The sequence below is a fragment of the Thamnophis elegans genome, chromosome Z (genome assembly GCF_009769535.1).
Source record: "Thamnophis elegans isolate rThaEle1 chromosome Z, rThaEle1.pri, whole genome shotgun sequence".
NCBI lineage: Eukaryota > Metazoa > Chordata > Lepidosauria > Squamata > Colubridae > Thamnophis > Thamnophis elegans.
The window spans coordinates 65883889-65908100 of record NC_045558.1 but is presented as its reverse complement, the minus strand read 5'-3'; the positions used below and the strand labels follow the sequence as shown (position 1 = coordinate 65908100).

Below are 24212 nucleotides of genomic sequence, written 5' to 3'. Positions count from 1 at the left end.
TTGTTTGCTTATTTGTTTGTGCGTTTTTTATAATGGCTCCCAAATCGAAGCAGTCTAAGCGTTTCCTTAATAATACATCTCAAGAAATTGTTACAAAATCGCTGCCCTTGCCTCCCACGCCCTCTACTGGAGATCTCTTAACGCAAGAATTTCTTTTTGAAACCCTTAAAGAGTTCAGACATGAAATTAAACAACTTTTATCGGACTTATATGATAAACTGGACGCCAAGATTGCTCAAACAAGGGAAGATACGATCAGAGTTATGACTATTATGACCGACTATGTTTCTGAAATGGAGGACAAATTGGAACTTTTGGAAAAAACTAATTCTAATTTGACATCTAAAATTCAAACGTTACAACAGGAAGTTGAAAATGCTCAAAAACAACTCGTTATGATAAATTACAATAAGACTGCGTTTGCAATAAGAGTCGGAGGATTGCGTGAAAAGGAACAGGAGAATTTGAAACAGACCTTTTTTGAGGCTTTCAGACGTTCGGTGGGAAGTCTGGGATTTAACTTTGATTGGCAGATTCAAAAAATTTATCGCCAGAACTCGTGTGTAGCAAAACAACGACAGCTTCCAAGGGACATAATTATATATTTCACCACAAGAGAATCCAGAAATGCGATAATACAGAAGTTCTACAATAACAGGCTGCAAATCGATGGACAGGACTTGATTGTTTTTAAAGAAATACCATCTCAAATATTAAGAGCAAGGAGAGACTACACTTTCTTAACTGAAAAACTCAGAGATTCTCAGATACAATATAAATGGGAAGTGCCATCTGGTATCACAGTCACATTTGAGAACCAAAAATATCGTCTCAATTCTGTTTGCGAAGCCCGAGATTTTTACTACAAAACTCTGAAGGCGGGACTTCCTGATTCACCCGGACTTGGAGAAAGACAAGGAGAAGGAGAAGATAAGCAGCGGGACACGTGGCTACAAGGCGGAGGGTGTTGCTTTCCCCTTCCGGAAGGGCAGAAGAGTAAAGAATAAAGATCCAGCTATGCCTTTAAAATACTTCTTAAATCTTTAATTTGAATAAAATTTCAGGACTCCTGTCTGGTATAAAATGACAAAGCTGTATACCGATGAAGAGATATTGAGACTGAAAGAAGCGGTGCTGAATTTGGACATATATTGTATGGGACTTATATAAGACTTGTTTGAATCTTAATTTAAACTGCGCATGATCTATTCTTTGGGGCGAGGAGAGCGGAAATCATAGTTTTCTTGGATTGTGGTTTGGGATGAATGGAGTCGGGTGGCGTGGGGTAGATGGAAGGGTAGTGAAAGTTCAATTAGATTACCTTGATCCAGAATGTAAGCTGATTTTTGTATAAATTGTTATTTGAATACAAGGTTAAGAAAGATTATCTGGAGAGTCTACACGAGGGTGGAGTAAATATGAGAGGAGCAATGGATGAGGATAAAATATATATGCGGACACGGGTAAAGGCAGGATGGGAGGTTTAGAATTTATATGCGGAAGCAGGTAAAGACATTGTTTAAGATTTTAAAAATAATGAGAAGCTGAGTTTAATGTTAGAGAGTATATTGACTTCTCTTTCTTGGGGGGGGTGTTTCCCCCCTTTTTTTTCTTTTTATTATTCTTTTCTTTTTTGTTCTTTATTTTTTATTATTATTATTATTTTGTAACTTCTAATCTATTTGGTTTCAATATACTCCAGACTTTGCTTGATAAAGAACGATGCCGGGAATGGGACCTGGGAAGTCGGAAGGGGGTCAGGGAGGGGGGTTCAGGGGGTGGGTGGGGGGGAGGGTGGAAATACAATGAATCAGAACAATGAATGCACTTGGATACTGTTGCTTTTTTTTCCTTTTTTTTCTTTTCTTCTTTCTTTTCCTTTTATTTTTCTTTTGTTTTAGTACAAAACAAATAGACCAATGAATACTAGAAATACACCGAAGCGAGGTGTAGAGGGAAAGAAGAGGGGGGAATTAAGAGGGAGTGAGAAGGGAATGTAAGGAGGGTGAGATGGTGGGAAGGGGAGAAAGGAATGGCTGAGGGGGAGGGCAAGTAGAAGAGGGGATTGTTGGAAGGGAGAAATGAAAGTTGGAGGGGTAGAAGGAAGGGTGTATGTAGGATAGAAGTGTTATGAGTTGTTTATTGCTTCTTTTTTTTTAACTGCACAGTATTTAAGTGATTGTATAAAGGAAAATGAAAATGTAATAAAAGAATCTTTGATTAGAAATTAGCTTTACTAGTGATTAATGAGATCTTTGAGGCTGATGCTGCAAGACTAAATATTTGATATCTGGTTCGATTTTCATAAGGAACAAACTAAGGTCTCCTCTTTCGGTGATATTCAGATGGTTTCTCTGTTTTCTCATAATATGATTAACAGCACTAAAACCTGATTCTACAAGATATGTGGTAGGGAAAGGTATCAATAAATTGAACATCATTTTCCACATATTTGGATATAACGCAGGCATTTTTTATTTTGCCAGAGTTTTTTCCCTTTTTTATTTTCTCCTTCTCCTTCCTTTACTTATTTCTTTCTTTTATTTTATAAGATAACAAAACTTAATTTATTAGCCAGACTAAACACTGCTTACTCTCCTCCTTTATTTTATCCCCTTTTCTCTATTTTGCTTCCCTTTTTTTGCTAATTTTTTTTAATCTTTTCCTTTTTATCTCCTTTTTTTTACCTTCCTTAGGGCAATGTACAAAATAAGGCTGAGCTAGTTAGCCCACTTATTATTATTAGCCAACAACAATTCTCTCCTGCCTATAACTTTTCTTTCTCCTATTTTGCAACTGCTCTGCTCGGCTTCTGCATGTCCCTGCTATCCACTCCTCCCCTTCCTCTTCCCACGTGTTTGCTTCTCCTATTTTGCAACTGTTCTGCTTGGCTTCTGCCTGTCCCTGCTATCTGTTTCCACTCCTCCCCTTCTTCTTCCCACGTGTTTTCTCCTATTTTGCAACTGTGCACGTTGGTTTATTGATGTGTGCGCTCGCGCCTGGCCACTCGCTTAAACGGAGGTTTTAACCTACAAAGTCCCTACTGTCCACCTGGAATCCCGAAACACTCACTAGTGGGCAGTAGGGACCAGGTTGACGACCCATGCTCTAGTGTTTTTTTCTTTTTTGGAAGGGGTCTCTTTTGTTTGTTCTTCCTTGCCAAATATGCTATTATCAGTCCCCTAATAAATGCTTTTGTGGTGTCCCTTAAATTTTGTAGTGGTGTTTCTTTTTTTATTTACTTTGTAAACCGACTTCATTTCTTTTTCTATCATTGTTATATATTCTTTATCCTTCAGTATTCTTTGATTCATTATCCATTTCTTTTTTTGTCCTATCCATATTACTTTTATTGGATTATGGTCTGCCCAAGTGTTTGTCATTATTTCAATCTCCTCTGTATGTATTTTCATTTCCGGTGTCATCCAGACCATATCTATCCTTGACCATAATTTGTGTGGAATGTGTATTGTTTTCTATATTTCTTTCTTGCCATACGTCTGGTAGTCTCAGTTACTGCGCCATTTCAAAAAGGTAGTTGTTAATGTTCTTTTTTTTCTTATTTCTTTTACTTCTTTTATAATCATTTTTTGGTGTCTGTTATTGCATTGAAATCACCGATTAAACATATATTCTCGTGTTCTATTTCTATTATCTTTTTGTGGACTTTCTTGTAAAATTCTTTTTGGTTTTTATTTGGTTCATAAATTGCCGTGAGAAGAACTTTTTTTGTTCTGTTTCTATTTCTATCATCAAGATTCTCTGGTCTTTATCTGCATAAATTTGTTTAGCATTTATCCAATCTTTAATGTACATTGCTATGTCCCTCTTTTTTGTTGTGTTAGTGCTGTGTATAATTTCTCTAATTTTGGATATTCTAATAGTTTATTATACTGATTTTTAATATGTACCTTCTGGAGGCACACAATGTCCATATTCATTTTTTGTAGTTTTATCAAAGTTTGTCTTCTTTTTTCAGGTAAATTTAATCCATTTATGTTTATTGAGACAATCTTGATTTCTTGTTCCATTGTTCTATTTATATACTACACTTAGTTTCCTTGTCTCTATTCCTGTTCTGATGACCTCCCATTTTATTTGCTGTCTTCCTTGTTTCCTTTCTCGTTCTCTTTCTCCTTCCTTATCTTCTACTAACTGTTCTTGACTTCTACTCTCTGGTTCCTCCCTATTCTCCTGTTCTTCCTCAGCTGTAAAATGGTGCTCCAAAAACTCATGTTCCTTATCTATAGTGTCTAGTTTGAATCTTTTTTCCTGCCAGGTGATCATAACTCACTCAGATATAAGCCATCTGAACATTACATTGTATCTTATTAGTTGTGATGTAAGAAACTGATAATGTCGGACTTCCGCGGGGAGGGGCTTGCTGATGGGAGCTGGTCGTTACAGCTCTGGAATCCTGGTCGCGTTATCTGTCGGATGAGCAATCCATCAGCCATCTGACAGCTTGTTTACCTTCTTCTTCGGGCCAAGAAGATAAGATGAGCTATTGTGCCGGGCAACATGCCAACTAACTCTCGCAGTTCATTTCTGGGAGGGGGTAAGGCCAGCCGAGGGCAAAACTGTCTCTGTGCCAGGAATTCCTGCTGCGATTTGCAGTGCAAAGCAAACCCTCCCTTCCTCAGAACAAAATTTGATTTACTGAATCCAACAAGAGCGGACCCTGTACACGTGAACTGTTAATTGTTTGTATTAATCCTTAGCTTCATTTTTACAAGAATTCCTTCTGATAACTTACTTGCTAAAGAGGCATTCAAAATGGCGCCAAGCAGCTTCATAACACTGTTCGTGCTTTGAATTTCTATGGAGTTTAAAACTTCAAAGGAAAGGAGTGATTTAATACTAAATTAAATATAACAGCTGCACAATCGGCCAGCAGAGACTTATTAATTGGCTCAAGAAGATTAAAACTTGGAATGGTTTCTAAGCAAAACCCTACTCAAAAGGTTCCCCCCCCCCCGGCTCCAAAAAGTGCTGGCAACTCGCCCGCCCCTGGCACAAAACTGCAGTCATTGCTTCCTCCCCCCACAGGGGAGCCATTAACTAAAGAATTTTTTCAGAAGGAATTGGCTGAAGCATTTAAAAATCATGCAGTTACGATGGGAACAAAATTTAAGGAAGAGATAACCGTTGCTCATAAAGAACTGTCTGATAAACTTGAGACCCGGGTTCAGAAGATCAGGGATGATATGTTGGGGGTTGTTAATTCATTAACAGAATATGTTTCGGGAATTGAAGACAGATTAGAAGATCTTAATGATGCCAATATTAATTTGGTATCGAAAATGGATGTGGCGCAACAAAAAGTCAAAAATGCTGAAAAAGAAATTATTATGTTACAGTATAGACAAATGGAACTTGCACTAAGAGTAAGAGGTTTGCATGAAAACAATCAGAAAAACTTGAAACAGATTCTTTCAGAAGCTTTCGATAGCCTGATGGGAAGGCCAGGGGGAAAATTTGATTGACAAATTAATAAGGTTTATTGCGCTAACTCCTGGCTGGCGAGGCAGAAGCCGCTTCCATGGGACATTGTGATTTATTTTACTACAAGAGACATGAGGAATATGATGTTGCAAGAGTCCTATAAAACCAAGTTTCAAATTGGGGGTCAGAAAGTGACTGTTCTGAAAGAGATACCACCTCAAATGCTAAGATCCAGGAAAGACTATGCCTTTTTAGTCGAAGAGCTTAAAAATTGTCAGCTGCAGTTCAGATGGGATGCACCAGTTGGCCTAGCACTCATTTTCGAGGGACAAAAATACCGTCTTAATTCAGTATGGAAAGCTCAAGATTTTTACCATAATATTTTGAAGGCCGGACATTCCGCTCCACCTGGACCTAGAGAAAGAGAACAAGAAGGACAAGATAGAGAGCAAACTACACAATTATCAACAAGGATGGATCATCTCCCTCTTTCAGAAGTACAAGGAGCCATGGAACAAAGACAAAACCGTGTGATTACCAGGCGAATGGATCAACAACTAAAAAAACAACAATTACAACAAACACCTGTCACCAGCCAAGTTGCTACAGTTACCAGCTTAGAAGCAGTGGGAGGAGCCAGACCCAAGCTTAAACTCCAGGAGGTTGAGATGGTTCTAAAAAAGCTTCAGGGAGCCAAAGATGACAACTAAGTTTCTAACATGGAACATCAACGGATTAAACTCTCCACAGAAAAGAAAGAAAATATATCATTATCTTAAACAGTTCAAGAATGATATAATTTGTTTGCAAAAAAGCCATATTAGATCAACTGATCAAAAATATCTGATCAATACAAGATTTGGACAATACTTTATAGCTTCTGCTATGAAGAAAAATGGTATAGTTATATACTTAAGAAAGGACATGAAAGCTGAATTAATCGAAGCAGATCCCCACGGAAGATATATTGCAATAGACTTGGTATTAGAAGGGAAAAGGACATTGCTACTGGGAATATATGCTCCCAATCAACAACAAGATGGATTTTATAGAAAACTTCATGCCAAATTAGTACAGTGGGATTATAGGTCTTGCATACTACTGGGTGACTGGAACGGTGTTATGGACACTAAGAAAGATAAGAAGGTTTCTCGTCCAAATACTCAAATGCGAGCGAAGCTACCTAAGTCCTTTTTCGATATGATGGATGATTTCGAACTGAGAGATATCTGGCGAGAAAGAAATGCACAAGAATGATTTTACTTTCTTTTCTGATAGACATCAATCCCTTTCCAGAATTGATTTCATACTAATTACCACTGACTTGCTTTCTAGGGTGAAGAAGACAAAGATTTGTGCCAGAATCTTATCAGATCATAATCCAGTTTGGATGGAGTTGGGAGGGGTGACACAAGCAAGAAGGTCTTGGAGATTGAATGAAAATTTATTTAGATATGAGAAATATATTAATGAATGTAAAAAAATTGTTAACAGAATACTTTGTTTTTAATATGAATAAGGGCACATCTATGGAAATTGTATGGGATGCAAGTAAAGCGTATATGAGAGGAGCTTTGATAAACCTAAATAGATTACATAGACATAAACAAGAGGGAAAGCGAACAGAACTGGAAGATGAAATTAGGAAGAAAGAGCAAGGGTTAACTTTAAAACCAGGAGATATAAAGATTAAAGAAGCAATTACCTTATTAAAAGACCAATTTAATACGTTGATCTCAGACCAAGTAGCCACTAGTCTGTTATATGCAAAACATAATACTTTTTGTAATGCAAATAAATCTAGAAGATGGTTAGCATATCAGATTAGGAAAAAACAAAAATCTCGTAACATAGCTAAATTGCACTACAGAGGGAAAGAAGTGTTTCAACAGGGGAAGATTCAAAATGTCTTCTGTGAATTTTGCAGAGCTGTACAAGGGTGACAAAATTAATGGTCTGGATACAGAGAGATACTTGGACAAAGAAAAAATACCCATAGTTAAAGAAGAGCAGAGGCAAAGATTGAATCAACCAATAACTTCGGGGAAAATTTTACAGGTAATTAAGCAGTTAAAGGCAGGGAAGGCACCTGGTACAGATGGCTTGACAGTGGCTTACTATAAAAATCTACAATTAGAAATGGAAGAACCTCTTAAGGAATTATTTAATAAGATTCAAACGGAAGGTAAGGTATCCCCATCTTGGAAGACAGCTTTTATATCCCTGATACCCAAAGAAGACCAAGATATTACCCAACCAAAAAACTATAGACCTATCTCACTACTTAATGTAGATTATAAAATTTTTACTAAAATACTAGCAGATAGGTTAATGTTGGTTATCCAACAATTGATTCATAATGATCAAAAAGGTTTTATTCAAGGGAGACAAATGAGAAGTAAGGTAAGATTAATTGTTAATGCACTAGAATATTTGGGAAAGAATAACCAAGTTCCTGCCGCGTTCATATTTCTGGATGCTGAGAAAGCCTTTCATCGAGTTAATTGGCAATTCCTGTTGAAAACACTGCAAAAAATGCAAATAGGAGAACGTTTCTTACAATCAATTAAAGCAATATATCAACAGCAAACGGCTCAAATTATAGTTAATGGAAGTTTAACAGACTCTTTTCAAATTGAAAAAGGTACAAGACAGGGTTGTCTCTTGTCTCCATTACTGTTTATTATAACATTGGAAATATTGATGAACAAAATACGGGCCTTGGAGGGCCTAAAGGGAATTAAGATTAGGCAGCAAGAATATAGACTGCGTACTTTTGCGGATGATTTGGTTATAATATTAACCCAACCGCAGGAATCTAGTATGATCTTAATGAATATGATTAACCAATATGGTCAAGTGTCAGGATTTAAAATAAATCTAGGGAAAACAAAAATACTAGCTATAAATATGAATACTAAACAAAAGGAAGAACTAGAAGGAATGATAGGATGCGAAATAGTTAAGAAGGTCAAATATTTAGGGGTTCATATTTCAACCTCAAATGAGAAATTATATAAGTATAATTATGAACCACTTTGGCATAGTATACAGACAGAGATGAAAAAATGGGACAAGTTACAGTTATCTTTGCTGGGAAGAATAGCAGCAGTGAAAATGAATATTTTACCTAAATTTTTATTTATTTTCCAAATGCTACCTATACTTAAAAAGGTTGAACCTGTTAGAATGGCAGAAGGGTATTAATAAATTTGTATGGGCAGGAAAGAAGCCGAAAGTAAAACTAAAAATAATGCAAGATGTGCGTGAGAGGGGAGGTTTGAAATTACCCAACCTAAAATTATATTATGATGCAGTAGCATTATCTGTAATTAGTGATTGGATTGATTTAACAAATGATAGGATACTTAATATCGAGGGGTATGCTTACCTGTTATATAACAAAAAAGTGGACAAGAATTTTAAAAGTCATATCTTAAGGAATGCTTTACTGCGGGTTTGGAAAAAATATCAATATAAATTAAATGATAAGATACCCATGTGGGCAATTCCTAGACATGCAATAGAAAATATGAACATAGCACACAAACAGGATATAATTACTTACAGACAGCTTCTTACCCTAGAAAGGGGTGTATTACGACTAAAATCCTTAGATGTATTAAAAAAGGAAAAGGTAATTCAAACATGGTTCCAGTATGGGCAGCTACAGGCCAGGTGGAAAACATCAAAAAATTGGTTCCATGCAAGTCGAGGATAACTTATTTAAACAAATAAGAGATCAAAGTTTAATGCATATAAAGGGAATATACAATGTATTAGGACAGATGGATTCCGAAACATAATTAGTTAAAGACCGTATGATAAAGTGGGCTCAAAATATTGAAGAACCAATAATGTTGGATACATGGGAAAGAATTTGGGTAAGAAATGTAAAATTTACACAAGCCCAAAACTTGAGAGAAAACTTTTATAAGATGTTTTATAGATGGCATTTGGATCCTAAAAGTTGGCTTCTATGTATCCGAATTTACAACCCAAATGTTGGAGATGTGATTCTCTCGACGCTACATATTTTCATATATAGTGGACTTGCAAAAAGGTTAAGGCATTTTGGATAAAAATATGGTGGATTATGCAAAACGTTCTTAAAAGAAGGATAAAGTTTACTCCTCAGTTATTTATGTTAGGTATAATTACTGATTGTACAGCTGTAGAGGTTAATTTGATTTTGCACTTAATAACTGCAGCTAGATTGTTGGTGGCGCAATACTGGAAGAAGGAAGACTTGCCTACAATTCAAGAATGGATATTGAAAGTCACAAATTTAGCCGAGATGGTTAAAATATCTGCATATCTTAAGCATCACTCAAACGAGAGATATAAACGAGAATGGAAAAAATGGATTGATTATATACAAAATAAATATGGGACTAAGAAATTCTAGATAGCTTATGATTAAGATCAGGAAGGATATAAATTGTTTAAAGATAGCTTAGCAAGGAGGAGCTAAGTTCAATGTAAAGATGTTATCAATTTTCTGTTCTTTTTTCCAATATATTTTAGACTGTTTTTGTTAAAGATTTATACCGTGTATGGATTCTGGGAAGTCGGGGAAGGGAAGGGTGGGGGGGTTGGGGGGGAGGGTGGGAGGGAGGGATATATATTAGGTTTGACGAGAGGTGTTAGATTTTAATGTAATTTGATTCCACATGTATACTGTCTTCTCTTATTTTTTCTTTAAAACTAGGATATGTTAAGTATATTGATATGGAAGCGGAAATACACCAATGAGAGGAAGAGTGGGAAACAGAAGGGAGAAGAAAGATGGGAAGAGAGGGATAGGAGAGAGGGTAAGGGGGGAAGATGAGGAGGATAAGGAGGAGTGGAATGTAGAGAGAGGAGAAGGAGAAAGGAAGGGGAAGTAGAGTAGGAAAGGATGATGGAGAGAAGATAGGAGGTAGGAGAGAGAGAGAAGAAAGAGGTGTATGGAGAGCAGAAGAGCTAATAATAGGTTTTTATCTTTTTGGGTGTTGAAGACAAGAGGAACTGATGTAAATACTATTTAATACTATAGGATACTGGCTATGTATAGTATACATGTGATTGTATGTTATGAAGACGGAAAATAAAAAAGTATACAAAAAAAAGAAAATAATGATAATGTCTTCTCTGGTCTCTAACTATTTTTTCTATCTGACTCAGGATTTGTATTTCTCTTCCTTTGTATGTTATCTATTCTTCTCTTACTTTCTTATATATTTCATCCCTTACTGATTTTCTTGTAAAACATATGTGTATTTCTTTTGGAAGTCTATGTCTCCTAGCATAATTGGTGTGAATTTGATACACCTCATCTATGTCCCTTCTTATTTCTCATTTATTTTTTTTTGTAATATGTTTGCCACAATTTCTATAATTGTTTCCCCTAAAATCTTCCGGCTTCTCCTCTGCTATTTTGAAAACGTAGAAAGAAAGCAGCCTTTTCCATTTTTACGATGATTATTTTTTTCTTTTAAATCCCTATTTGCTGTATCTGTTGTTTCTATTTTTTTCTCCTTGTTCTATCTTTGTTTCTACTTTTTGAATTTTTTGTTCATTTTTTGTGATCTGACTTTGTATTTTCCCTGTTCTGTCATCTATTCTAATCTCGCCTTTCATTTCGCCCATCTCCATCTTAATTTCTTCATGATTTTTCCTGGTCTCCTCATGATTTTTTGTAACTGTTTCTTACATCTTCATCATTGTTTCCTGAATCATGATTAATGTTGCTTGCATGCACTGAAGATTTGTTGTCAAACTCACTTATTCAACCCAATATTTATTTACTGTTGCCTTTTTGTTACATTTGTTGTATTTGTGCTGATAAATAAATAAAGGGAGACTAATATAGATCTATTTCAAGCTATTTAGCTCTCATCAGCTAGCCATACCCTTACTGGGAATCGAGCCTGTGCTGTATTGCCTCTAAGGCAGATGTGTTAACCATTGAGCCACAGAGCTCAACTCCTTATCAGCCAGCCAGGGTGAAAGGTATCTATTTAGATTTTACACCCCCCCGGTATGCCCAAATATGGGAGGAAGATCACTACTTCCATTCTCTGTCCTTCGGCTCGTCACAAGAGACCATCCAGACAGAACCCAATATTTTTTTACTGTTGCCTTTTTGTTACATTTGTTATATTTGTGCTGATAAATAAATAAAGGGAGACTAGTATAGATCTATTTCAAGCTATTTAGCTCTCATTAGCTAGCCATACCCTTATTGGAATCGAGCCTGTGCTGTATTGCCTCTAAGGCAGATGTGTTAACCATTGAGCCACAGAGCTCGACTCCTTATCAGCCAGCCAGGGTGAAAGGTATCTAAATAGATACCACCCTCAAACTAATGGGGGCCTGTGAGAGGACTAATTCTGTACTGGAACAGTATCTTCGGTGTTTCATCAATTACCAACAGGATAATTGGGTGGAATTGTTACCTCATGCTGAGGTGGCATATAACAACTCGGTACACAGCAGCACGGGATTTACGCCCTTCAGAGTGGTGTATGGACATGATTTTGTGCCTATCCCCGAAATACCTTGGGAGAAACCGCAAGTGCTGTCCCTTTCCGAGTGGAGTGACTAGCTCCAAGAGATGTGGCCTTTGGCTTACCGGGCGCTGGATGCAGCACATCAAGCACATAAGAAGCAAGCGGATAAAAGGAGGGCAAAGGCGAGGGAGTATAAAGTCGGTGATCATGTATATTTATCCACCAAATTTCTCTGGACCTCTCAAAAGTCTAAGAAATTGGGCCCAAAATATGTTGGCCTGTTCCCAGTTATCATCAACCCTGTGTCCGTACGTCTGGAACTGCCTAAATATCTCAACTGTGTCTACCCAGTAGATCTATTTCAAGCTATTTAGCTCTCATCAGCTAGCCATATCCTTACTGGGATTTGAACCTGTGGCGTATTACATATTAGACAGTTGTGTTAGCCACTAGGCCACAGACTCTCCTCCTTTATCAGCTATATACATACATACACACACACACACACACACACACACACACACACACAGTGGGGCAAAAAAGTATTTAGTCAGCCACCATTTGTGCAAGTTCTCCCACTTAAAAAGATGAGAGAGGCCTGTAATTGACATCATAGGTAAACCTCAACTATGAGAGACAAAATGAGAAAACAAATCTAGACAATCACATTGTCTGATTTGGAAAGAATTATCTTTTCCCGTGTAAGATTGAGATTGTCTTGGCAACATTTCGATGAGGTCCTACTCGCCATCTTCAGGCTGTTGTTTTTGGCTTCATGTTTGTGCGAGTAAAGCGTGGTCGGAGCTGCCGTCTATAAATCTTGGTGGTGGGGAGTGCTGGCTTTGTTAGCAATAGCAATAGCAGTAGACTTATATACCGCTTCATAGGCCTTTCAGGCCTCTCTAAGCGGTTTACAGAGAGTCAGCATATTGCCCCCAACAATCTGGGTCCTCATTTTACCCACCTCGGAAGGATGGAAGGCTGAGTCAACCCTGAGCCGGTGAGATTTGAACCGCTGACCTGCTGATCTAGCAGTAGCCTGCAGTGCTGCATTTAACCACTGCGCCACCTTGTTGCTGTAAGTGGGTTGATTGGCTATGTAGTTGTATCCTGATTGGTAGATGGAGTTGATGTTTGTAGATTGGTCGGTTGTTTCGTATCATCCTGTGTGGTTGAGGTGCTAGTTGTGTGTCCGTTGTTCTTTTGTGTTGTAATGACCTGGGTGGTGGATGGAGCTCGTTTGTTGACTAGGGCTTGTTTCCAGATGTCTGGTAGGCAGTTTATTCATGTTGTGGGGGTGTTTTTCTATTTCGATGGCTTGCATAATTCTCTTGTTGAAGTGTTCAGTTTTGGAGATTAATTTGGTCCTTCAAAATCAATTTCATCTCCTTTTGCTTTAAGATGCTGGAAAAGGGAGGAAGTTTTTTCTTTTTTTCTGACTGCGTTCTCGTGTTCTGGACGGAACACCATTCAGACCCATAGTCAGCTCCATAGGCTCACCTCTACAGAATCTTGCCAAATTCCTCGCCAAACAACTCCAACCCTATGCAGAATTCATCACCTCAGATGTACAAAACTCACTCCACTTCATAGAAACAATAAAGAAGCAAAACCTACAACCCAGCAACTTACTTGTGAGCTTTGATGTCATATCCCTCTTCACCCAAGTGCCTATAAAAGAAGCCTTGACAGCTATCCAGAGCAAACACAACCTCCCTAAACACATCCTGGACCTGACCAACCACTGCCTAACCAACACATACTTCATCCATAATGGACAAAGATACAAACAGATAGAAGGAGCACCCATGGAATCACCCCTCTCACCCGTCATCACAAATTTATACATGGAACATTTTGAAATGAACACCTTAGATAAATCTGAACACAAATCCAAACTCTGGCTTAGATATGTTGATGACACTTTCATGATTTGGCCACACCAGAAAGAAAAACTAGACAACTTTCTCACACATCTCAATAGCCTACACCCCAAAATATAATTCACTATGGAAATAGAAACAAGCAACCAACTTCCCTTTCTGGACATCCTAATCTACAAAAAACTTAATGGCTCCGTAGGACACACCATCTACCAGAAAAAACACACACCAACTGCTACATAAACGCACAATCCCATCACTACCCTGCACAAATCAACTCTGTAGCCAACACCCTCATCTCCAGAAGCCTAGCCGACAAAGACCACCTGAAACTGAATTACACTCACAAATGTATTAATCTCCAACGGATTCCAAAGAAAAACAATTACCAACCTAATACAAAGGGAGGCTCCCCTCAAAAAACTGAGACACAGAACAGGACAACGGCATCGCCCTCCTCCCTTACATCAAAGACACAACAGATAAAATCAGCAAAAGTCTCCACAAACACAATATCAAGACAGCATTCAACACTGACCAAAAAATAGCCAACATCTTAAGAAGCCCCAAAGACAAAATCCAGCTAGAAAACCAAGGAGAGTAAGAAATATCATGCAAAATCTGCCCTGCAACATACATAGGACAAATGACAGGAGAATAAATGCATGCATCACAGAACACAAAAACGCAGTAAGAAAAAAAGAAAAAACTTCTTCCCTTTTCCAGCACCTTAAAGCTACAGGACATGAAATTAATTTTGAAGGAATAGCAATAGCAATAGCAGTTAGACTTATATACCGCTTCATAGGGCTTTCAGCCCTCTCTAAGCGGTTTACAGAGTCAGCATATCGCCCCCAACAATCCGGGTCCTCATTTTACCCACCTCGGAAGGATGGAAGGCTGAGTCAACCCTGAGCCGGTGAGATTTGAACAGCCGAACTGCAGAACTGCAGTCAGCTGAAGTAGCCTGCAGTGCTGCATTTAACCACTGCGCCACCTCGGCTCTTAACCAGGTTAATCTCCAAAACTGAACACTTCAACAAGAGAATAATTATGAAAACTATCGGAATAGAGAAACACTGCCACAACATGAATAAACATGACAATACCTCCTGCCTACCACACATCTGGAAACCAGTCCTAGTTAACAAACGAGCCCCACCCACCACCCAGGCCGTTACAACACGAAGCAACAATGGACACACAGCCAGCACCAATCAGCACCAATCTACCAATCGTGATACAACCACACAGCCAATCATTCCACTTACTGAAACAAAGCCAGCACTTCACATAACCCCACCAAGATTTATAGAAAGACAGCAGCTCCAACCACGCTTTAAGCCCAAAACCGATCCTGAAGATGGCGCGGGAGACCTCGCCGAAACGTTGCCAAGAAAATCTCAATTTTACATGGGAAAAATCCCAAATACAACAAGACCAGCATACCTATACCCATGAAAATCTACGAACATGTATGTATGTATGTATGTATGTGTATGTATGTATGTATGTATGTATGTATGTTTTCATAGAATATATATATATATATATATATATATATATATATATATATATATATATATATATATATATATATATATATATAACCATAATTCAATTTTATCTATTCTTCTTCCTTCCTTCTGTATTCTCTTTTAATGTTTTTTTCCCTTTTACTTCCAGTTAGGTTTCAGAGATCTCAAAATTCAAAGTTCCACACTTTCCACAAGTTCATTTTTTCCTCTTGTAATTTTTCAGCAATTTGCATCAGTTATTTATCCCATCTCTTTTTAATAAGTTCCTATTTTCTCTCTTCGCTAGATGGCGCTTTTGTTTCTTTCTTCTTTTCATCTGTCTTTTTTTTCTCCAACAAACGTCAAATTTTTTCTCCAACAAAAGTCAAAATCTCTGCTCTATCTTACACCAAATTTCTTCCCTAAGTCAGTCACTGTTTGCCTGGCTCCAATTCCTCTTTATGATTCAAATTTCTCTAATGATCCCTCCTCCTCTCTTTTCTCCTGCTTCCAAGCCTCTCTGTTGCCAAAGGAAATCGCATGCTCTTTTACTCCTTATCGTTGATCTTTAGCTGCTTCCCAGCCTGACTTAGAGTCTCAAATTTCTAGCTCAGTCAAATATAAGCAAAAATTTTACTGTTTTTAAGTTGTTTTTAGATGTTATCTGGCACCGATGCTATCGTGCTGCTATATTCTTTGCCTCATTATGGTTCACAGCTCTGAATCGGCCATGGACGCCGATTTCTTCTCCATTGGTTTCAAGGGGTTTATCTCATCCAATTGGGAGTTTGCCTCCCTCCACTCTGCCATTGGGAGCTGCCATTCCTTCCCTCACTCCGCTATGACGCCACCGGCAGGAAGTCCAAATTCTAGAGATCTTTCTAACACTGCAGTATTTCTTTTCTTCTCCTGGATCTTCCTACCACACATAGCACAAATTAACCATATCTTCTTTAGTCATCCCCAACTTCTGAATCATTTTAGGGTAAGGAGGGCCTTCCTAACCTTTAAGTATTTTCCCCATTGTTCTATCTCCTTAAGCATTGGATTGTTACTACCTGTCTGTTCTCTTTCTAGTTTAAATCTCCGAGCAGGCATTGGCTTATTTTTAAGGATCCAAATTCTTCTCTATCTACTTTAAATCTCCCAGCAGACACTGGCTATTTTAAAAATCAAGATCTATAGAGACCTTTGTTCATAGATACTGATTTTAATATGTCCCAGTGTGCTAATGCGCAGCCCAATAGAAAATATAGCCCTAATATTTTTGCTAGATCATCTCTTCCCCATTCTTAAAAATCCTGGCTGGTAATATTGTTAAAATGTAGCTAAAACAAATTAGTAACCTCTCCAATATATGTGCCTTTATAAAAAGTCAGATATGGATTAAAAATATAAGGTCACAAAAAACCTTTTTAATTTTGGAAGAATTCTTTAAAACTGTTGCTGCCTGTTCACCATCTTGTGATCTGTAGAATATAATGAAAAGGGTACAATCCAAAATCTTCCCATCTATTGCCTGTTGTTTTTCTTCAAAAATTAACTTTTTTGTTTGTTTTGTAATTACCATTCAGATTTTTGCCTTTAATATTTCAGATCACTTGTGTTACAACAATCTCCTCCCCACATACACCTTCCTGCTCTGTCTATGAGACTGTCTTGTTTGAGCTTCTGTTGTCAGTATCCCAGTAGATCATCTATCAATCTAACAAGCTAGATTCTTGAGCATGCCTTCCTGATATACTTCACAAGGCTTTTTTTTTGGGGGGGGGGTGTTGCCCAGGGATTAATCAAGCTACTTTTGAAAACGCCCTCAACTGCACCTTGGGCTGCTATATTTGTAGTTACTGAACTGAAAAATTCTTTTCACTGCTGCAGCTGTGCTTTTCACAAGCCTCTCTTGGTGAATTATAAACAGAGGTGTTTTTTTTCAAATTAATACTGTATATCTGATAGCTTGTCTTAAATTCTAAATGCTATATAGAAGAGTTCTGTTCTTAGAGAAAAACAATTTATATTGTGCTAAGTAGGGTTTATATCCCAGAAAAAATAAGTACTGTAGGACTGTAAGCTAAGTTTGTGCTCCAATATAAATTTCGTGGAAATAAACTCTCTTAAGTTAAGTATATATTTGTTTCTGAGTAAACATACCTAAGTCTGTTCTGGTAGTGTTTTAAAAAGCATAGACTATTGAAATATATATAAAACTCATATAATTGGAGCTATTCAGATAAACATATGTTTACCATGTTTATGCAAACTAATTCTGAAGATTGGATAATATAGCAGACAATTTCCTAAGCAATTCACTTGATTTTTGTTGGCAGCCTGTATGCAAGCCCTGCATTTCTGGAGTCTGCTTGTCACCTGTGCAGTTGCAGTAGGAAAAGAGCAAGTACTGAAGAAGCAAGGGTGCCTTAAGATCAGCGCACAGGTACCTTCTTTTTAAAACAATGAAGAAAAATTCGGGCGAGCCTTTTATGCTAAAATTACTAGATTTCAGCATATTCTTATGTACATGGCAGATACACAGTTCCAAATCTAGAGAATTTAGTTACATTAATTAATATGCTAAAAATTATTTTAAATGTGAGAGTTTTCTTCAGAAAAATCCAAAACACTTAGCAAGCATCTTTCTTTTTGGTATAAATGCATCCATTCATTCAATAATAAGGTCTATGTAATAAAAATAATTTTTTTAAAAAATAATAATAATAAGGTCCATAATATAAAATCAATCCAAAAGGATAGGATAGGAGCTGAAAGAGACCTTGGAGGTCTTCTAATCCAGCCCCATACTCAAGCAGGAGAACATATACCATTTCAGATTAGATCAGTTTAGATTACTTTGCACTCACAGACTTTACAACTGAATCTGAATTATATATCTATTCATTACATCATAACAGCATCTTAAAAAATTTATATATATATATATATATATATATATATATATATATATATATATATATACACATACACACACACACACACACACACACACATACACATATATATATACATATATATAATGTGTGTGATTGGAAAATTAATATTTATGTTTATTTTAAGGTAATGGAACTGCATATTTCTCCCAAAAATAATTTGATTTGTTAACAAACATAAAAAAATAAAGAATAATTCTGAATGTAAACTACTAGAACATAAAGTTTCCAAGTTTATGATCAAGGCTTATGAAAGCTAACTGGGTGGTTATATTACTTTATTTTCTTTTTGTTTTGGTGTAAAAATGGAACTATGTTAAAATTATAAATATTTCATAATGTTTTGTAGCTAGAAAGAGATTCTTAAATGAAATATTTATTATATTTTTATATTTAAATGTTATAATTGAAGGAAATTTAACCTTTTAATAGTTTTTGTTATTAGTATAAATAAACATGAAACTGGTATTTCCTGTACATTATGGAGTTTTTGATCAATTTGAAAGCTGAATAGATCTGAGATTTCAGTTCTGATCATATTTTCTTAAAGATGAAAATATAATCTGAAAGTTAAATAAGCTTTATTAAAAGTAAATACCTTTTTGCTTATTACCTGGTTTCCAATATTTCTGATAGCTCTGGAATAATTGAAATTTAAACAGGATACTATGGCAAGCAGTTGATTAAAAGCCGTTTGTAACGTTTTCTTTTTAAGCCAGTGCAAAATATCTATATGGCAGATACTAAAAATTGTGTCTATTTGAATATTGAGAGTTCATAGTGAGAAAGGTGTGGTAGAAATAAATAAGGTGGTCTTAGAAGTATGCAAAAAAAGTCTTCATTTATTCCTTATTCTTATTTCTTACTCTGCTCTTAACAATGATAATAAAATTGCTAGTAAAAGAATCAGGGTCACAATTTTATTCCAGCTTTTTCTCTGCTACCTAGCAGCATTCCAGAATTCTGAAATGCAGTTGTAAATATAAATAATTTTACTTCATATTTATATTAATAAGATGTGGTCTCATTTTTCTGACATTTCTTCTGTTTTATTGTAAATTGTACATATTTTATTCACATTTTTCATAAATAAGAGGAAAAGTCTTAGTGTATTTCTTTATTATGTTTACTAGAAATAAAATACATTTCAATTTTCATATAAAATATAACTTTTCTTTCATTAACTTTTAAAGCAATTCTTCATTTGAATAAGCATTAATAAACAGATTGCAAACTTGACAAGTTTAATCTGAATTTTTTGTGATTAGTATAAGCTTGTATAAAGATGGGTATCAGTTAATAAATATTCGACTAACAGTCATATTCAGAGTATCTTCAAAACAGTATCTGGAAGAGCTGATGTTTTGTCAATTTTGTATTGTGAGATCATAACAATGATTTGTTAGTAATCCCTTCTGCGTTTCTCAAGCAAGTTAACAATTTCAGCAAAAAAAAAAAAGCACTATCCTACCTTTTCACGCGAACATGTGGTTTTACTACCTAAAGAATATAGTTTTCTTATATAAATGCATGGTATTACTTTCTAGGTTACCTAGGAGACCTATTATTTTAAAAAAATTCTATCTAATTCTACCCTTGTAGCCATTAATAAAGTAATTCAAGAAGTTGTAATGATATAATAAGTTCTTTCTGTTTTCGTTAGCAAACTCTAGGAATTAAGACTCTAGGAATTGGGGAGAGTAAAGTAAAACATTGTCCCTTCAACAAATGATACTCTCTGCTCTATTTTAGTGTTTGTCAATTAAGGGAACTCATTATTGCTACATTAACAATTTGATTATATATGAGCTAGTGGTGCTGGGATCACACACCTGTTTCAAATTTACCATTTCCTATGTACTTTCCTCTCAATTTGGATTATGGATAGAAAAATGGGGTGAAATTAGAGTTATGCAGTGATTTAATGGGCCATGCATGGATTAGATCTCCAAATCAAATAGAAGTATTATTGACCATTGAAGTTAATGGTTCACTAAGCAGTGAAGTAGGAAAAGCAGCATCCCCGAGCTTCTGGAAGTTGTTAACAAGCAAATAAAGAGGAGATTAGTAACAGTGTTACTTATCCAGAGCTAGAATGTTGCAAAAATCCTGAAAATTTGGGGAGAAGAGAGGGGAATACATTAGCATTTGTATCTCCATTCTAACTATACAGACTGATGTGAGCAAAATATTACAATCAAAGTACATTTCAGATTGGGATCCTTGATTTATCCTACTAAGTCCTGCTGTATTATACCTGTCTACCTGAGATAAAAAACCCTGATGTGAGAAACAAAGAAAAAAATATATAGTATAATTTTGATGTAAAGGATGCATATTAATTTTCTTCCCATGCTTTATGTAAGCTCAGACAATAAGAAATCTAAACCTAAAAACAAGATTTTGGTACAGTTTCAGCTTAGTGTGTTTTCCTTCAAAGGTATATTTTATGAAAATGTAGTCTACTGATAAAATTGTAATTCTATTAAATCAATATAGGGAGACAAAGTTTTATATATTAATTTTATGAGAATAAGTTAAAATAAGTTCTTTTCCCTCTATTTATGCCAGAGGGGAAATATTTAAGGACAGATAATTTCGAAAATAGTTAAGTATTTGGATCTATTATGAGAATTTTAAAAAATAGTATATCTTTTTTTAAACTATATGCTGTTATTTTTAGAACAATACCACTGAAAGGTTATGCCTTTTCTGTGCTAAAGCTTTCATTGAGTTCTCTTTACTCCCATCTCCTAATTTGTAAAAACAAATGTTACATAAATGCTACTTAGATTATTCCATAATTGTGGCCCTAAACAACAAATATGTGCTTTCCTATCCATTATTTTGAATTGTTATTGATGTATTTTGTATTTTGTATTTATTTGTATTTATTGCACATTTATAGGCCGCCCTTTTCCCTGAGGGGACTCAGGGCGGCTTACAATCAAAGGGGAAAGGGAGTGTAGGACAAATACAAAAAGAGATGTGAACAAAGGTAAATTAAACAGTAAAACACAACATTCACTCAGCATTCGGGAGGGGCGAAAGTAGACTTATCCCCAGGCCTGACGGGCTAGCCAGTTCTTGAGGGCTGTGCGGAAGGCCTGGACGGTGGTGAGGGTACGAATCTCCACGGGGAGATTGTTCCATGTAAGCTTAACTTTGGTTGTCAGGCTTATTTCTGGATAGATTTGTCTTATTAACTCCATCTTTTTTGCTCTTTCTTTTTCTCCTGCATCTTGGAATTTGGAATGAAGCACCAATATATCAAAGTCACTTTTCCAGCTTCCCTTCTTTCCGCCTTCACTCACATTTACTCCATTAATAAGTTCATCTAACGTCTTATCTTGGTTTTCTATATTTTCATTCACTTCTTTAATTTCTGGGGCTCCAACCCCATCATCTTTTTCTGTGATACTCCACAGTCTGTCCATTTTCTTAGCAAATCTCTCAAGTCCTTCTGAGATGTTTTGAAGTGCAGCCAAAATATTTTGGATTATCATGTTTTCTTCATCTGATTATTGCTCCATTTTTCAGAGTAAAAAAGAAATATAAAGAAAAAGAAAAGGAGGAATTTGATAGTTACTGCCACCCTAGCCTGTCAATTTTTTTTGAAGAATATATCTATTTTTATTTTAAATCTTAAACACAAGTTCTTTTATGGTTTTCAAAGTAGAAGGATTCTTACCTTTTTCTTTTCTTTTCCTAGTCTTGCCAAAATATTTTCCACAAGTACCAGCAGTACACTGATCGTGACCTTGAGTCTTTATCAGGTTTTAAAAGCAAGTTCCAAACCCTTCTGTTGCAAAGTCAGTGTAGTCAAATAGGAGTCAACAAAGGATACATTTGTTACAACAGCAAAAGAAAAAAAAAACACTTTAGTCTTAGGCTTCCAAGTGGCAGATTCAACTATTTTAAACACTTTTTCCTTAAGTATCTTTAATATGATATTATAACAAGTAAAAAGAGAAGTTTATTAAAGTAAAAAAAGTTTTAATTTAAGCCAAAAAAGTTAAAGTAGTAAAAAGAAATAGAGGAAAAAAAGTCAGTCCCTTCACCTCAAGCGGAGAAACAGGAAACGTTGCAATCACTTCAATCCACAAAACATCGTTACAGGTAAGAGCAAAAAGCTTTCTAAGGCAGTCCAATAGGGATTAAATACGCCGCTTTGTTCTTACTTAAGGGACTAATTTAGCTTAAGAAAAAAGTTTCGGGGCAATCTTCTAAAAGAAAAAAAAAACACCTCACCAGACGGAACACTTTCACTTCTCTTTCTTTCTGGAGCTGTCTCCAACTATGTCAGCCGGGGGGCTGCCTGTTTGCCACCAGTTGGAAGCGCTTCCCTTGGGTCAATCAGGGACTTTGCAATGTCCCTGCGACCAGCAAGGCCTTGTCTTCCCAGTCACCGTCTCTTCGGGACGGTTTAGGACCATCCGGGGCAAAAGTGTCATTGGCGGATTCGGACTGTCGAGTCCGCATGATGTAACGTTGCGACGTTGGTTCCTCCTCCTTATCCATTATTTTTGAGAAACAGTAATAAAAAGAAAATGCCAGAGTAAGCCTGCATTCAGGAACAAAACTAATATTGTATTTTTGTGAATATTTTTATAGGATATTAAATCACAAGAGATGCAAATATAAACTATCAAATAAATTTCATTAGATTTTTTTATTTTATATTTCTACGACTTTTACATAATTTTGGTAAAGTTCTTAAGTCTTCTAAAGAGATTTTTCAAACAATACAGAACCAATCCTATGGAGCTACATACCTATTTTTCCTACATGCAACAAAGCAGGAATGACTACAGCCAGCTAGTTACCTATGTCAATAGAGATTTCTAAAATTTAGTCATAGCTATGTACATGTCTAGGATTACAAATTTAATAAACCAATTAATTAAGTTTTGGGTAAGCAAGAAGCATGTCATCCTTCCTCAAAGGATATAATATGCTATTATAACATTATGTTCTTATCTGTGTTCTTATAGCAGTAATAGACTGCTGATGATTTTATTGTTTGTCACTCCTATTTGAAGTAAGTAATAGAGATGTGCACTGGAAAAGACTTGGTATATTTATAATATATAGTACATGGTATATTTATAATATATAGAAAATTATGAATTAAGTCCAGAGAGATGGAAATATTCAGACTTGTAACATTCATAATAAATCAGCATTAAATCAAATATTAATAGTAACCTTCTATACATATTTTTATACTTAAAATTTTCATGTGAAATTGTACTATTAATATATCTGCATACACCATTGTGTAACAGCAGTACCAACATTATGGTTAATGTCTTCAGAAATTTTAATGTATTTATAACTACCCCATCTGTTCTGTAAAAAATAGGCTGCTTGAATAATTTATGCCCGTATTGAATTAATATGTCTGCTACTTTTCCCAATGCACATTTGAAAGTATACCAGTTTTTATATTCTTTACTATGATAGCATTTTTCTTTATTAGAGTCACTTATTTATCTTGATAAATGTTTATGTGTAAAAATTAATACCCAGCTTTTTACTTTTTTTAGATGCCAGAATTTCAGAAGAAAACTGTCCATATCAAAGACCCAGAAAAGGTAGAAGAAATTATATGTGGTCTCATCAAAGGAGGAGCTGCCAAACTTCAAGTAAAGAGCAAACATTGTTATAAAAAATAAGAATATGAAACGCTTATTGGTTTCATCATAGACTAAGGTGACCAGACGTCCCGCTTTCAGTGTGACAGGCACGCTTTTCTACAATTTTTCCGCGCCCAGCGCAGTTTTCAAAAAGTCCCGCTTTTATAACTCGCTCGCTCCCCCGCCCATCTGCTGTCGCTCGCTCCTCCGCCCATCCACACTAAGTCTAAGGCAGCACTTTCAGTGGGATGCGTGCTGGGAGGAATCTCTCCTGTCCTCCCAGCTCCCT

The 24212-nt window shown here is 36.0% G+C and overlaps 1 protein-coding gene across 5 annotated transcripts in view; it reads left to right on the top strand.

Moving 5' to 3' along the window:
• NT5C3A (5'-nucleotidase, cytosolic IIIA) overlaps window positions 1-24212 on the top strand; it is a 158869-nt gene that overhangs the window by 102354 nt on the left and 32303 nt on the right. For 3 of the 5 annotated variants that reach the window (XM_032234719.1, XM_032234715.1, XM_032234720.1), the window contains exon 2: window positions 23834-23932. In XM_032234719.1, coding sequence (XP_032090610.1) covers window positions 23834-23932 — 99 coding nt within the window. Of the gene's footprint in view, window positions 1-17666; window positions 17774-23833; window positions 23933-24212 lie in introns of all 5 variants that reach the window. The other 2 variants (XM_032234717.1, XM_032234716.1) reach the window with 1 other exon arrangement.